Consider the following 15,784-nt stretch of genomic DNA (forward strand, 5'->3'; position numbering starts at 1 on the left):
TGTACCAACGAAGAAATTAAGCAAAATTCTCATGGAGACTTCATCAAAAAGTTAGACGAATGGATTCCATATAAATGGAGTAAATCTGGTGGAAATGAAGTTAAAAAGTCTTAAGATGTTAATGTCTACATCTTACAAAATAATTATGATAAATGGGAAGTTCTACCTCATCCACCATGTAGTCCAGATATTTGTCCATATTACTATTATTTATTTTAGTCATTGTCCAATTTTTTACTTAATAAACTGTTTAATTTAGAACCGGAGGTCAAAATAGAGGTAGAAAAAATTTTAATTATAATGGTAAATATATTAAATAAAAGTTATTTTAAAGAATCTTATGTTATTTTAAAGTTAAACATTAAAAACTCAAATTACTAAGCCTGGAAAAAGTTGTACCTTACACATTATCTCAAAATTTTGATTTTTTTAAAGAAAGTTCACAAAAGTTAATAAAAAACTTATCAGACTCTTTTGAAATATTACCAAATTTAATTTAATCTAAATTTAGAACAAGTAATTAAATATAATTGTTATTATTGATTAAAAATTATTAATAGTTTAATAAATTTACAGTTCTATGAATAGTTAATCAATAAATAGTTAATAGCAGAGGGTAAATCTGGTGGAATTAAGTAAAATAAAAGTCTTAAGCCAAGAAGGATTTGGATGACTGTATGAATCATCGATGTTACTGTCTACATCTCATAAAATAATCAATTTCATGAAAAAGTTACTCAAAAACAAGCTTCATTAGTCAATAGAAAAGGCATTTAGCTTCTTCATGACAATACAAGAGTAGTTGTCACATTAAAGACTCGAAGGAAGCTTCAAAATGACAAATGGGAAGTTCTACCTCATCCACCATATAGTCCAGATGTCTAGATTATTTATTTTAGTCATTGTTCATTTTGTATACATAATAAACTGTTTAATTTTGAACAGGAGGTCGAAACAGAGGTTGCTTGTAGAATGTTGTGAAAAAAAAACATTAATTTTAATGGTAAATATGTTGAATAAAAGTTGTTTTAAAGAATGTTATGTTATTTTAAAGTTAAACATTAAAAATCTAAATTACTAAGCTTGAAAAAAGCTTAAAATTTTGATTTTTTTAAAGAAAGCTAACAAAAGCTTATTAGACTCTTTTGAAATATTACCAAATTTAAGAGTAAATGTAGGTTTTCTTACACCGAACATATTTTAAACGATTTTATTTCTAAATTTAGAACAAGTAATTAAATATAATTATTATTATTATTGATTGAAAATTATTAATAGTTTAATAAATTCACAGTTCTATAAATAGTTAATCAATAAAAAGTTAACGTCATTAGATTTGATTATTAATCTCTGTTTATATTTTAAGAACATCAATAATAAAGTACATTTTAATAATAACTTTCTAATGAAAAATGTATGAAAGTACATCTCCCTCAAATATTTAGGTTAAGAACTCCGCTCAGTTAAAAAGCACACGCACAAAACAAAACATTGTGCGCCAAGAACTCGGTTCCATAACGGAGGCAGTTTTAATTAAAATTTCTTTTCGGTGAAATAATTAAGGAAATAGCTGGGACGCATTTCCGAAACTTAAACAAAACCGTATACGGCCAACGTTAATGAATGGGCCAAGCCACCACACAAAAGTCGCATTGTGCAACATTCGCATTGTTTTAAAACCATAATAATGGGCTGGCAGATTAAAAAATAATAATAATAATAATAATAATAATGAATAAAATGGGCCAGCAACTTTAGAAATGTGTCGGCTGTGTAAGTCACATTGAGGCCTTTGATGTTCAAGGGGTCAGTATATACAAACGTTATGTAATGTTTGACCTTGGTGTAAGAATTATTTTATCAAACCACTTTGTTATCGGACGTTGAAATTGAAATAGTAAAATATACTACTTTTCGTAACCGACAGGGCTTCACCCAAAGAAAGGTGGTGCAAGACACAAACAAAAAAAGCTTTGCACACTAAAGGAGTCCCTTAGAAAAAATCGTTGTTAAAACTTTTACTACTCACATCGACAAAAGGCCCAAAAACTGTCGTCATAAAACCACTTTATGCACACACCACATACCAAACACTTCTTTTTTCTAAAACCGACTGTCGTGCCATTGTTAAAATTATTAGCACCATTGTGTCGATGGGGAATATTAAAATTATATATTGCACCAGCTTGATTGTTCCTTTCAACTGGTGATGTGAACCACCGATTTACATATAAATACACTTGACTCTTTTTTATTATTATTATTTCCCAGCCGGAATTTTTCCACGTTCACAAAATGGAAACACGACTCGTTTAATTATTGAACAAAAGCATTATGGCGAAAAAGACGGGGTACTTACATGTGCGAAAACGAAATGTTTTCCGTACTGTGCGCAAGAAGTCCGCAGATAACGTATCGGAGACTCCATGATAAATGTGTAAGTAATCAATTGTTTTTTGTTACGTTTATTTACAGAAAATATAATATTTCATGTGCATTACTATTTTATGCGAAATATTTGTTTACTTTTTTCCATAACGATAAGATTATTCATTAGTAATGGTTTTTATGGGCGTAGCTGGGTACCGTTCAGTTGCTGGTATCGATGGTGATCAATACTTAAACAATATTTTGTATAATAATAGTTAAAGTTATCACAATCTTTGTTTATTTAAAAGGACTTAAGTCACAAGTTAAGTGAATGCAACGAACAAACTTGTAAAATAGACTATATTAATTCTATTTAAGATAATCAAAGGGACAGGCAAGAAAATTGATGCACATTACTTGACATCATTATGCTTTAAGAGTAACGACGTAATGAAAGATGATCATGATTTGTTAAGAACATCCCCAGATCATATTGTTCGTTTTCAGTGTTCTTGTGAACTAATTATGGTGATGTATTTGATGAACGATGTAATTTTCTTAATTAATTCAACACAGAATTAAATCAATCGAATGTTCAATCAAATTGTCATCATAATTCAATTAATTTATGTGTTTAACGCTTAAATTAACTAAACATTCTTTTAAATCATCAAAATAATCATCAATATATTCAAGAATTTTTCAAATTTATGCCAAAAAAATGCTGACTTTTTGTAACTGAAGAATGTTGGAGATCAATTTCGACCTCTTCTAAAGATACTTGGAGAAATATCTGGACATGGTGGATGAGATATTTAACATTTTTTGAAGCTTTCTTTGTACTCATGAAGAAGCAGAACCTCTTTTCTATTGATTAAAAAAGCACATCCAAGTAATCTTTTTATGAATTTGGTCAATTTAGAAGTCAACATGTAAAATATTGAGTCATCAAAATCTGAAGAGCCAAAACCCATTGTCCAGATCGAAGAGAATTGTCTTAATTAACCCATTTTTCATGGCATGTAACAAATTGTTCAATAAGAGGCTGATTTGCGTTGCATGCAAAGAGAGAATTGTCAACTGTCAAATATATAACCTCACTTAATTTATGTGGAACCCATTTGTCCAACTTTCTCATGAATTTGTTTGAGTTTTCTTCCTAGTGGTTTATTCGTCACAGTTTAATGACTGACTTATTTCCAAATATGTGGCACGAGGATTTTAGATGGAATATTGCTTAATTTCTTCGTTTGGTACATGATTCAGGATGTCCTTGAGGATGTTAATATTTAAATCCAAAACTGTCAAATATTTAACCTCATTTAATTTATGTGGAACCCATTTGTCCAACTTTCTCATGAATTTGTTTGAGTTTTCTTCCTAGTGGTTTATTCGTCACAGTTTAATGACTGACTTATTTCCAAATATGTGGCACGAGGATTTTAGATGGAATATTGCTTAATTTCTTCGTTTGGTACATGATTCAGGATGTCCTTGAGGATGTTAATATTTAAATCCAAAATTGTCAAATATTTAACCTCACTTAATTTATGTGGAATCCATTTGTCCAACTTTTTGATGAATTTCTTTGAGTTTTCTTCCTAATGGTTTATTCGTCACAGTTTAATGACTGACTTATTTCCAAACATATGGACGAGAATTTTGGATGAAATATTGCTTAATTTCTTCGTTTGTTACATGATTCAGGATGTCCTTGAAGATGTTAATATTTAAATCCAAAACTGTCAAATATTTAACCTCACTTAATTTATGTGGAACCCATTTGTCCAACTTTCTCATGAATTTGTTTGAGTTTTCTTCCTAGTGGTTTATTCGTCACAGTTTAATGACTGACTTATTTCCAAATATGTGGCACGAGGATTTTAGATGGAATATTGCTTAATTTCTTCGTTTGGTACATGATTCAGGATGTCCTTGAGGATGTTAATATTTAAATCCAAAACTGTCAAATATTTAACCTCACTTAATTTATGTGGAATCCATTTGTCCAACTTTTTGATGAATTTCTTTGAGTTTTCTTCCTAATGGTTTATTCGTCACAGTTTAATGACTGACTTATTTCCAAACATATGGACGAGAATTTTGGATGAAATATTGCTTAATTTCTTCGTTTGTTACATGTTTCAGGATGTCCTTGAGGATTAAATCCAAAACTGTCAAATATCTAACCTCACTTAATTTATGTGGAATCCATTTGTCCAACTTTTTGATGAATTTCTTTGAATCTTCTTCCTAATGGTTTTTTATCACAGTTTAATGACTGACTTATTTCCAAACATGTTCCACGAGAATTTTGGACAAAATATGCCTTAATTTCTTCGTTTGTTAGAAGTTGCAGGAAGATCTTGAGGATGTTCATATTTAAACCAAAAAAAATTAAGTATTAAATCAATGTAAAAGAAAAATAACCAACACAGTTATAGAAAGAGTTAAAGTTAAAGTTGACTTTTGCTAATTTCACCATTTTCCTAATTATGCAAACTTTGGAAACCAATATCCAGAAGATATTTCCCAACATGTGGCGTTTGTTTCAGGAAGACCTTGAGGAAGTTCATATTTAAACCAAAAAAAGTGTTAAATCAATGTAAAAAAATGACCAACATAGTTATAGAAAAAGATCAAAAAGCTTTAAAAAATCAAATAGATTAGAAATAGAATTCTGCATACTGAAATAAATGTATTAAACCTGAAGACAAGGTTTTTTATTTTCCTACAATTACAGTATTAGTATATTATTTAACAATAGCATAATGGTGTTTATTATCCATTAAGTGGATTGCAGACATCGTGTGTTAGTTATTTTACGTTGGTGGTATACAAGAATATTTATATTTTTTTTTGTCACGGTTTTGAACTTGACACTCCGATTGAGTAATGAACGTCATTAACCATTAACAAATAACTTTTATTTAAACGTTTAATTTTATCGTTTTGTTTTAAAGTTTTATGTTAAAAACATTTTATTGTACAGAAATAAACGAATCAGGTCTCAAGATAATTTTGTGTAGTGGACATTTACGATACACAGATGTGCTATAAAATTCAAAAACTATTTCATGTTTTTACAATTGCACTATTAGTGTATTATTTAACAATCGCATAATGATGTTTATTACCCAAGAATATGACAGTTGTGTGGGTTGGAACTATCATGCTCGAGTTAAGTATTATTTTATGTTGGCAATTTACAGGAATATTTAAGAGGCAAAATAAACATTAAACATTCTTAGCCAATACATTATATTACTGTGCAAAATATTTTTTTACAATTTCATATTAATGTTTCACACAATGATGTGAAGTCTGTATTAAAAATTGACAGGTCGATTGAGTAATATTATTCAATCATTAATTTTGTTTTCTCTATCTATTATGACAGAAAACATTTGATACCAATTATAGGTACAGAAATAAATTAATCAAGCCCCAAGTTAATTTTCTGTCGTAGACATTTACGATACTTAGATATGCTATAATATTCAAAGTCTCTTTAATTTACTCACATTTGTACTATTGCTATCTTATTTAACAATCGCATAATGATGGTTATTACCCAAGAATATGACATCTGAGTAGGTTGGAGCTATCGTGCACCAGTTAAATATTATTTTATGTTGGTAGTATACAAGAATATCTAAGAGATAAAATTGCTATTACATATTCTTGCTTAACATATTTTATTAACGTCTAACGTTTGTAAACAAATTACGTTTTATACTGTATTTTATATATTGTTTTATTCATTCTCTAAAAGTCTCAAGTTAATTTTATGTTGGGAAGAAATTTGTACTACAAAAAATTAACAGTTTTTTATTTTCTTCCCTTTGTGCCATTATTTAACAATGATGGTTATGACATTTGAGTGGATTAGAACCATCGAAGGTTTGTTAATGTTATAAATCGCAAATCAGTATTATAAGATAACAATTAACAACATCATAATAAAATTCTTGAGTAATACATTATATTACTGTGTAATATTACTCCACTGTAACCAAATTACGTTTCATTTTGTTTCTACAACTGGTTTTTTAATGATTTAAACAAAACAATGTGACAGCTTTTGTAATTTACACAGTTGTTTTAACTCCCAAACAACATTATAATAGTGTGGTGTTTACATTTTGAAATGACAGACATGTTGAGTAATATTATTCAATAATTCAGTCAGAAACTGCATTCTCAATGTACCACTTTATTATAATATATTGTTTCAAGTTTACTAAATCTATGAATTACAACAGAAAATATACGATCCAAATGTATCTCCGAGTAATTTTATGTCGTGGACATTTATGACAATCAGATATGCCAGAATATAGAAAGACTTTATTGTATCCTTGCGTTTGTACCATATGTATGTCATAATAAATCCATATCTTGTTCGACTAACAGATCCTCCTCAAGATACGTATATCAATGTCTTTGATAACAATTTTGTAATGGTATCATTTTACTGAAGTAGCTCTATAATCGAATACAACGTTCGAACCAAATGAAATATTTAAAGCCCTAATGAACTCCTCCATTACCACTGCCAACAAAATCAATATTCATGTTAAATTTATAGAATAATAAAAGGACTTGTGCAGCTAAATTAATTGAGGGCGGAAAAGTATCGTAATTAAATTCCATAATTGGTTGGTTCTTAGCACTTTTGTTCGTTTTAATTTGGAATTATGCGATTTAAAAATTTCCTTTTTAGTTAAAGTGGCAATTTAAGCAAATTACTTAAGTATTAATGACTTTCTAAATCAATATCCAGAAGTGTATTAGACATAAATTTATCTTTAACTACCTTCTACATTCTATTTTTATGTAGAAAAGCTTTGGCTAATTTTACCATTTTCCTAATTATTCAAATATTAATGACTTTGGAAATCAATATCCAGAAGAGTATTAGACAAAAATTTTCCTTAAGTTCAATAACTATGTTTCTGTCTATTTTTATTTATAATAAGCACAATTAAATTCATTAAATATTGAAGTTAAAGTTAGGTTTAAGCTAAGTTTAATTGAGAATTATTATGTAATTTAAAATAAATGAATATTTAATTCATAAATACTGGAATTAAAATAATATTTTATTTAATAATAATATTCAATTTAAAAATCTTAAGAAACTGCAAATTAAAAATATCTAATGTATAACAAAAATGTCCTTAAAAGTATAAATTCATTTGCATAGCATTTCTCCAATCATTCAAATATTAATGACTTTGGAAATCAATATCCAGAAGAGTATCAGCCCCAATTTTTTTATTAAGTTTAACAACTATATTCTATATTTGTTTTGTGATTTTTATTTAATATAAACAGAATTAAATTCAATAATAATTGAAGTTAAATTTAACTTTTGCTAATTTTAATTGACATTTATTGTGTAGTTGAAGATAAATGAATATTTAACAAATAAATACTGGATTTAAATTAAAATTGTTTAAAAAAATTCCAATTTATAAACCTCACCTAAGAAACTGTCAATTAAAAATATCTAATTTACAATAAAAATATGTCAGAAAGTACAAATTAACTAGTACAATTTTTTTCTTGTAATATTCTAAAATTTTAGTTTATAAAAGGACCATTTTTTCCTTTTTAGATAAAGTAACAATGTTAACCATTCTCCCAATTATTCAAATATTAGTGACTGTGAAAATCAATATCTGGTCTATAAATGAACAACTATGTTCTGCATTTGTTTTGTGTCTATTTTCATTTATAATAAGGCCAATTAAAATTGTTAAAATTGTAGTTACAGTTAAGTTTTGCTAATTTTAATTGATAATTATTATGTAGTTTAAAATAAATGAACATTTAATAAATAAATACTAGATTTAAAATAAAATGTTTAAAAAAATTTCAATTTAAAAATCTGAGTTTAGAAACTGCCAATTAAAAATATATCTAATGTACAGTAAAAATGTCCCTACAAATTAACCAGTACAATTTTTTTTAATAAGAAGATTATTATTATAAAATTTTAGTTTTTATAAGGACAATTTTTTTCTTTTTACATAAAGTAGCAGTGTTAACCATTTACCCAATTATTCAAATATTAATGACTTTAATGCAAATCAATATCCAGAAAAGAATTATACCCAAATTTTTCATTATATTTGTTTTGTGACTATTTTTATTCAATAAAAAATGTTAAATTTAACTTTTGCTAATTTTATTTGACAATTATCGTGTAGATGAAAAATAAATAAATATTTAACAAATAAATACTGGATTTAAATTAAATTTGTTTAAAAAAATACAATTTATAAATCTCAGCTATGAAACTGTCAACTAAAAATATCTAATTTGCAATAAAAACATGTCAGAAAGAACAAATTAACTATTATAATTTTTTCTTGTAAAATCCCATATTTTTAGTTTATAAAAGGGCCATGTTTTCCATTTTAGATAAAGTAACATTGATAACCAATTTCCCAATTATTCAAATATTAGTGACTTTGAAAATCAATATCTAGAAATGTACTAGAAACAAATTATTCATTAAGTTTAACAAGTATGTTCTATATTTGTTTTGTGCCCATTTTTATTTAAAATAAGCACAATTATATTCATTAAAAATTGAAGTTAAAGTTAATTTTTGATAATTTTAATTGAGAATTATTATGTAGTTTAAAATAAATGAATATTTAATAAATAAATATTGGATTTAAATTAAAAATGTTTAAAAAAATTCAAATTAAAAATATCTAATGTGCAATAAAAATGCCCCAGAAAGTACAAATTAACTAGTACATTTTTTTTATAATAAAAAGATTATTTTTATAAAATTTTAGTTTTTAAAAGGACAATTTTTTCCTTTTTACATAAAGTAACAATGTTAACCATTTCCCATATTATTCAAATATTAATGACTTTCGAAATCAATATCCAGAAGAGTATTAGACCCAAATTTTTCATTAAGTTTAACAATTATGTCCTATATTTGTTTTGTGACTATTTTTATTTAAAATTAGCAGACTTAAATTCAATATAAATTGAAGTTAAATTTAACTTTTGCTAATTTTAATTGACAATTATTGATTAAAAAATTCAATTTTTTCTTATAATATTTTCGTTACTAAAAGGACCATTTTTTCCATTTTAGATAAAGTAGCAATGTTAACCATCCAATTATTCAAATATTAGTGACATTGAAAATAAATATCTAGAAGTGTACTAGACACAAAGTTCAACAACTATGTTCTGCATTTATTTTGTGTCGTCTTTTATTTAAAATAAGCACAATTAAATGCAATAAAAGTAAAGTTAACTTTAGTTAATTTTAATTGAGAATTATTGTGTAGTTTAAAATAAATGAATACTTAACAAAATAAATTTGTTGTGTGGCTAATTTTATGTGAAATAAAGCAGCAAAGTTTGTTTTTATAAAAACTTAAATCCAACGTCTCATTTTTACTTTCCATCGAATGTAGGTGACTTTTCACTTTCGTTGCAGTACATTCTCAGGCACATACATATGTTACTAACAAACAATGATTACAATATCAACAATGCTGTTTAAAATAAGGCACACAATACGCTTAAAACAACAATGAGTTACCTGTCAAAACCGATATGTATATTATTGTACAGTTAAATCCGTTGGGCATTCACAAGAACAACAGATACCCACTGAACTATTTCATCAAACAAACCAAACTGGGGCTTATTGATTTTAAGATAGTGTATGTGTTTTTGTTGCTTTGAATTGCTATCACTGTTTAGTAATTTATATCCTCATTATAATGCACAATAGTTTAGTAAAAACCCACTAATTAAAAGCCACGAACGAAAACTGCTCACAGCCTAAACTCACATTGTGGTTTTAATTAATTTACATCGAAAGCTTAATTAACTAATTTAGGTGCAAAAAAACCATGCCCAAAACATCCGTAATATCATGGTTGCCCTACTATTATTATAAATTGTTTACAGAAAGACGAAGTTATATAGTTTCTACCAAATTTTGCTTATTTTTAAATACCAAATTGTCAGTGTTTACTTTGGGTTCTTAAAATAGGGAAATTAGGCGCATATATATGAAAATAAACATTTCAAATTGGTTTCGATTATTTACGTATACGCACCGGAAAAAGTGATTTACTTTATTAGCGTCCAAGTTTAAAATAACTTTCATTCAATCGACAATTTTTTTGCTGGGAAAGCTTTCAAAAAAACAGCTTAATAAAAATGCTTCAAATCAAATAAATCGTGCACCGAAAACTTACATACTACATTTTCAGGTGGGTAATAAAAAGCTCACGTAGTTCTGACACGGCAGCTTTTACGGCATGAATTTTTTAAAAAGCTCGCCAAATGAAAGTTCGTCTAGACGGGCCACTTTCTGTGCGTGCGGGATGCGGCAGCGTCATTAAAATAATCACGATTATTTAGCCGTACAAGGAAAAAATTAAGTTCCGGATAAACTTTTTGCGGGCATCAGCTTCGGCTCCGTTTACAGTTAATCCGCGAGAACTGTTCGCTTACAATTTCATTGATATCCGCTTATTGCGACTGGAAAAAACGAAGAAAATGATTCACACACGCGAAAATTACATATTTTGGCTTATTTGCGGAAGTGTTCCGGGTATCATTGTTTCGTACGATTACGGTGAACGATGGTGGGACTTTTTAATTAACGTTTTGGAAAGTTTTTTTAGTTAGTTAGTATTATTATGACTAACTATTTAAATGGATACGTTTGGAAAGGTAAATGATGAAAAAATATCCGATAAATAAACAATCTTATTATAGTGATACAGCTATGAATTTTACCGTTTAAAAACATATTTCATTAAAACCTGTAATGCTTATTGACAACGGCATTTTAGAATTAGAGACAGATGTTTTAGTGAAAAAATCCGGTTTTGTGTAGCCAAATGATTTTCAATTAAAATGCTGCATCTGAATCACGATACGAAAGTTAATCAATTATTTGTGAAAGAGGTGACTGTTCCCCATTTTTCATCGATGTTATTTCGATGTTAATAAGACAGATTGAATTAATTTTAATTGGAGATGTTTAAAATTTTATTCATAAAATGACCACTGATGAATGGTTTGTTTTTATACAGATTTATGGACATATTTTCAACTCAACTACTTTTTAAATGTTGGTTTAGTGTATATTTTAATTTATTCAGTACAAATTTACGGCCATTTTTTCTAATGATTCAATTAAAAATTTCCAAATGGTTGAAGTTTTATGGATGGACTTATTAATCAGAATTAATAATCCAAGTAATGAAAGTTTGTATCCACTTATTCAACTCAACAACGATATATATAATATTAATATTCTATTAAATACGTATTTTAATTGACTTAATCAAATATTTTAATTTTAATCCAGATTTGTGAACACTTTTTCAACTCAGAAATGTACAGTATATATTAAATGATTCAATCAAAAATTTAAACATGGTTGAATTATGTATTATATACGTATTAAATACGTATTTTAATTGAATTAATTGATAATTTCAATACAATTTCAAGTTTTAATTTTAATACAGATTTGTGACCATTTTTTCAATTTCAAAATTTAGATTATGTATTAATTGATTCAATCAGAAATTTAAAAATGGTTGAATATTCAAACTTTTTAGATCAAAATGTCATTTGAAAACATAAATCATTCAACAGTTGAAGTGTACAAATTTATTAAATAAAATTGGGTAAATACAAAAATTAATTTCTAGTATATAATAATCAGAAATTTAAAAATGGTTGAATATTCAAACTTTTTAGATCTGAATGTGATCTGAAAACAGACTAATTTTAAAATCATTCAACAGTTGAAATGTTCTAATTTATTAAATAAAATTCTGTTAAATACGTATTTTAATTGAATTAATTGAAAATTTCAATATAATCAAATATTTTTAATTTTAATACAGATTTATAACCTTTTTTCAACTCAAAAATTTAAAGTATATATTAATTGATTCAACCAAAAATTTAAACATGATTGAATATTTAAAAATTTTAGCTCAAAATGTCATCTGAAAACAGGCTAAAGTTATTCAACAGTTGAAGTGTTCAAATTTATTAAATAAAATTTGACAAATACAAAAATTAATTTCTACAAAGCTTAAAGTTTTATGGATGAACTTATGATTCAGAATTAATAATCCAAGTAATGTTTCTGATGAAAGTTTGTATCCACTTATTAAACTCAACAAAGAATGGATAAATATTTTATTAAATACGTATTTTAATTGAATAATTGATAATTTCAATCCAAACATTTTTAATTTTAATCCAAATTTGTGATCATTTTTTCAACTCAAAAATTTATAGTATAATTATTAATTAATTCAATCAGAAATTTAAAAATGGTTGAATATTCAAACTTTTTATATCTAAATGTGATCTGAAAACAGGCTAATTGATAAATATTCTATTAAATACGTATTTTAATTGAATTAATTGATAATTTCAATATAATCAAGCATTTTTAATTTTAAAACAGATTTGTAACCATTTTTTCTACTCAAAAATTAGAGTATATATTCATTGATTCAATCAGAAATTTAAAAATGGTTGAATATTCAAACTTTTTAGATCAAAATAATTATTCAACTCAACAACAAATTGATAAACATTCTATTAAATATGTATTTTAATTTAATTAATTTATAATTTCAATATAATTTAAAATTTTTAATTTTAATACAAATTTCTGGCCATTTTTTCAACTCAACAGTTTATAGTCTATAATAAAATGATTCAATCAATAATTTAAACATGTTTGAATATTCAATTTTTTTAGATACAAATGTCATATGAAAGCAGGTTAGTTTTAAAATTATTCAACAACTGAAATATGGAATTATTTTTAAAAAAATTGATAAATACAAAAGATAATTTGTATTAATTATGTTGATGAAACTATTAAACGGAATTCATAATACAAATAATGTTTCTAGTTAAAATGTGTATTCTTTTATTCAACTCAATAAAAAATTGTTAAAAATTCTATTAAATACATATTTAAATGAATTAATTAATAATTTTAATATACTTAATTACTTTTATTTTAATACAGATTTGTGGCCATTTTTTTAACTCAAAAGTTTATAGTTCATATTAATTGATTCAATTAATTTAAACATAGCTGAATAGAATATTCATCAATTAAATCAAAATGTCAAAATTAATAGTAAAAAATAATTTCAAAATTATAATTTTTATACAGATTTATGATTCAACTTCAACTCAAAAAAATTTATATTTTAATTAATTCAATTAAATATTACAAAAATAATTCAGTAGTAGTTTTTATATGAAAAAATAGTCTCGAAAACAAATGAAACGTCTAAAACCATTCAGATGTTGACATAGTCAAATTAATAATTACTTATAAAATTAAATTATGGAAACAATTCAACAGTAACTGTTTTCAGATAAAAATCCCACTTGGAAAGAATGTCAAACTTCTAAAAGCATTCAGATGTTGAAATGTCCAAATTTATTAAATTATAGAAATATGAAAATAAAACATTTCCATCACCCAACTAACTCAGAAAGCTTTTTTAATAAACGATAACTAATTAATCATTATCGTATTCAGTTATAGAATTAAATCAATATGTAGATGTGTATAAAAAAATGAATAGTTTAGTTGTGATATGGAACAAATACGGAAACGACTAGATAACTTATATTAGAACTAGCCCCAATCAGAAACCCTTTGTTGTATGATATGTAAATAATGTTTTAAATTAATAAATTATTATGAAGATTGATAACAATATGTTTAAATTTATTGGTTAGTAAATTTAATCATGTATAATGTATACGTGGGCTGAAGATATGTAAAATAAAATTTGTTGTTGCTGCATTTAAGTATCTTACAAGTGATAGACATTACAAACAGATAAATCAAAGTCCTACACGTATTACTTACTGTATTTATCAACGTATTCGTAATACAATATTTAGTAATAATAATACAGTTGGTGTATCGTGATAAAACAGTAAATTTGATCAAAATACTTCGACGGATGAGCCAAGATTGATGATGGATTTAATGGTAGAGTGAGTATAGTAATGTAAACCCATGAGGAGCGATCAGTTGTTTGATAGGTGCATTGAACTATCTTGAACGTACCAGTCACTGTATTTAAGGCCTGAAAGAAATGCACGGGGTGCCCGAATAACAATAGGCCAGTCCACGTGAACGTGTACGTGAACGCACCGAACGGTCATTGTTAAACTTGAACCTGGCATACCTGGCGAATCATTTTCCAAATATGAGCTCCTCGATCGGCAAACGTTCTGCCTCTCCTCCATCGCCTTGGAGGCGCTACGCTTAAACTGTTCCAAAAAACAATCGATCTGGGTTTCCAAACTGGAATCGGCCATGGCGTTCTAATTAAGCGGCATGTACAAATCGACACTGTGCCACCGCCGACGATAACGGTCATCGCGTCCGTGGAACCACCCGGATCTGATCAGGTCGGCGCCCCTCGCATCCCGTTCCCTGAGGCCGGACCCGACGTCGGTTACGCACGACACAAAAGCTCCCCCGGCCGGAGACGCGACGCTTTATTTGTTTTTGTTTACAATTTGATTTTTTCTTGTCCGGTCTTGCCGTTCACGGGGTACGCACACGTTGCGATCGAGGTTCCCCCTTTTGGTCGTCGGTACGTCCGTGTGGCCGGTGCAGCCGGTCGCCCGATGCCGATTACTTCGATTCTTCTCGCGTGCACGGCTGCGATCCACCATGGGACACCGCACTGACTATGCGCCCGAAGACGCTCTTTTCCACGGTTTAGTCGATAACCAGCGCCATAGCCGATCCCCCAATAGGACGCCGATCGCTCAGCAACCGAACGAACGGCCGGACGGGCCCGCCACCACCGCTACCCCTGAATTTGGGGATAAATAACCGGAGTATCGCGTGCCCAAGACGGGGACAGGTTTTTGATAAGTGTACTGACGATTTAGGGCTTTGGTTTTGGATATGTACGTTTGTGCATGCGTTAATTACGTATGCGACCGTTTGTGAGTGCCGATTATTGATTGGACGCATCCGTCCCTCCGTAGATCTCGCAGTGACCTAGGTCGTATGGCACTGTCGGATTAACTGATACAATGGGGGACGTTACAGTTTCGTTGCAATGAGGGTCGGTTGTAATTAGGACATATCGTTATGGCAAACTTTAAAAATTGAGAAAAAAATATTTTTTTGAATTATTATTAATATTTATTTATTAACCAATTATCATTTATTTATTAAAAAGTTTAAAGTATTTTTAGAAAAAGTTTAGTCAAAGTACTGTTAGTTGAAGTGTTTTTACAAGATTGACTTGTTTCAGAAATTGTAAAAAACATTTTAGACTGTTACTAACGTAATAATTAACCAATTATCCTTTAATTATTT

The 15,784-nt window shown here is 27.6% G+C and overlaps 1 protein-coding gene across 4 annotated transcripts in view; it reads right to left on the reverse strand.

Annotated features, from left to right (window-relative positions):
• Positions 1-15,065, reverse strand: part of LOC109599727 (guanine nucleotide exchange factor DBS-like) — a 45,152-nt gene extending 30,087 nt beyond the window's left edge. For 3 of the 4 annotated variants that reach the window (XM_049969320.1, XM_020015748.2, XM_049969312.1), the window contains exon 1: positions 14,631-15,065. In XM_049969320.1, the coding sequence (XP_049825277.1) occupies positions 14,631-14,763 (133 nt within the window). In that variant the 5' untranslated portion in view covers positions 14,764-15,065. Of the gene's footprint in view, positions 1-2,029; positions 2,118-14,630 lie in introns of those variants that run through there. The other variant, XM_049969319.1, reaches the window with a different exon arrangement.
• Between the last annotated feature and the right edge of the window lie 719 nt (positions 15,066-15,784).

Source organism: Aethina tumida, chromosome 1 (genome assembly GCF_024364675.1).
Source record: "Aethina tumida isolate Nest 87 chromosome 1, icAetTumi1.1, whole genome shotgun sequence".
In the NCBI taxonomy this organism is placed as follows: domain Eukaryota; kingdom Metazoa; phylum Arthropoda; class Insecta; order Coleoptera; family Nitidulidae; genus Aethina; species Aethina tumida.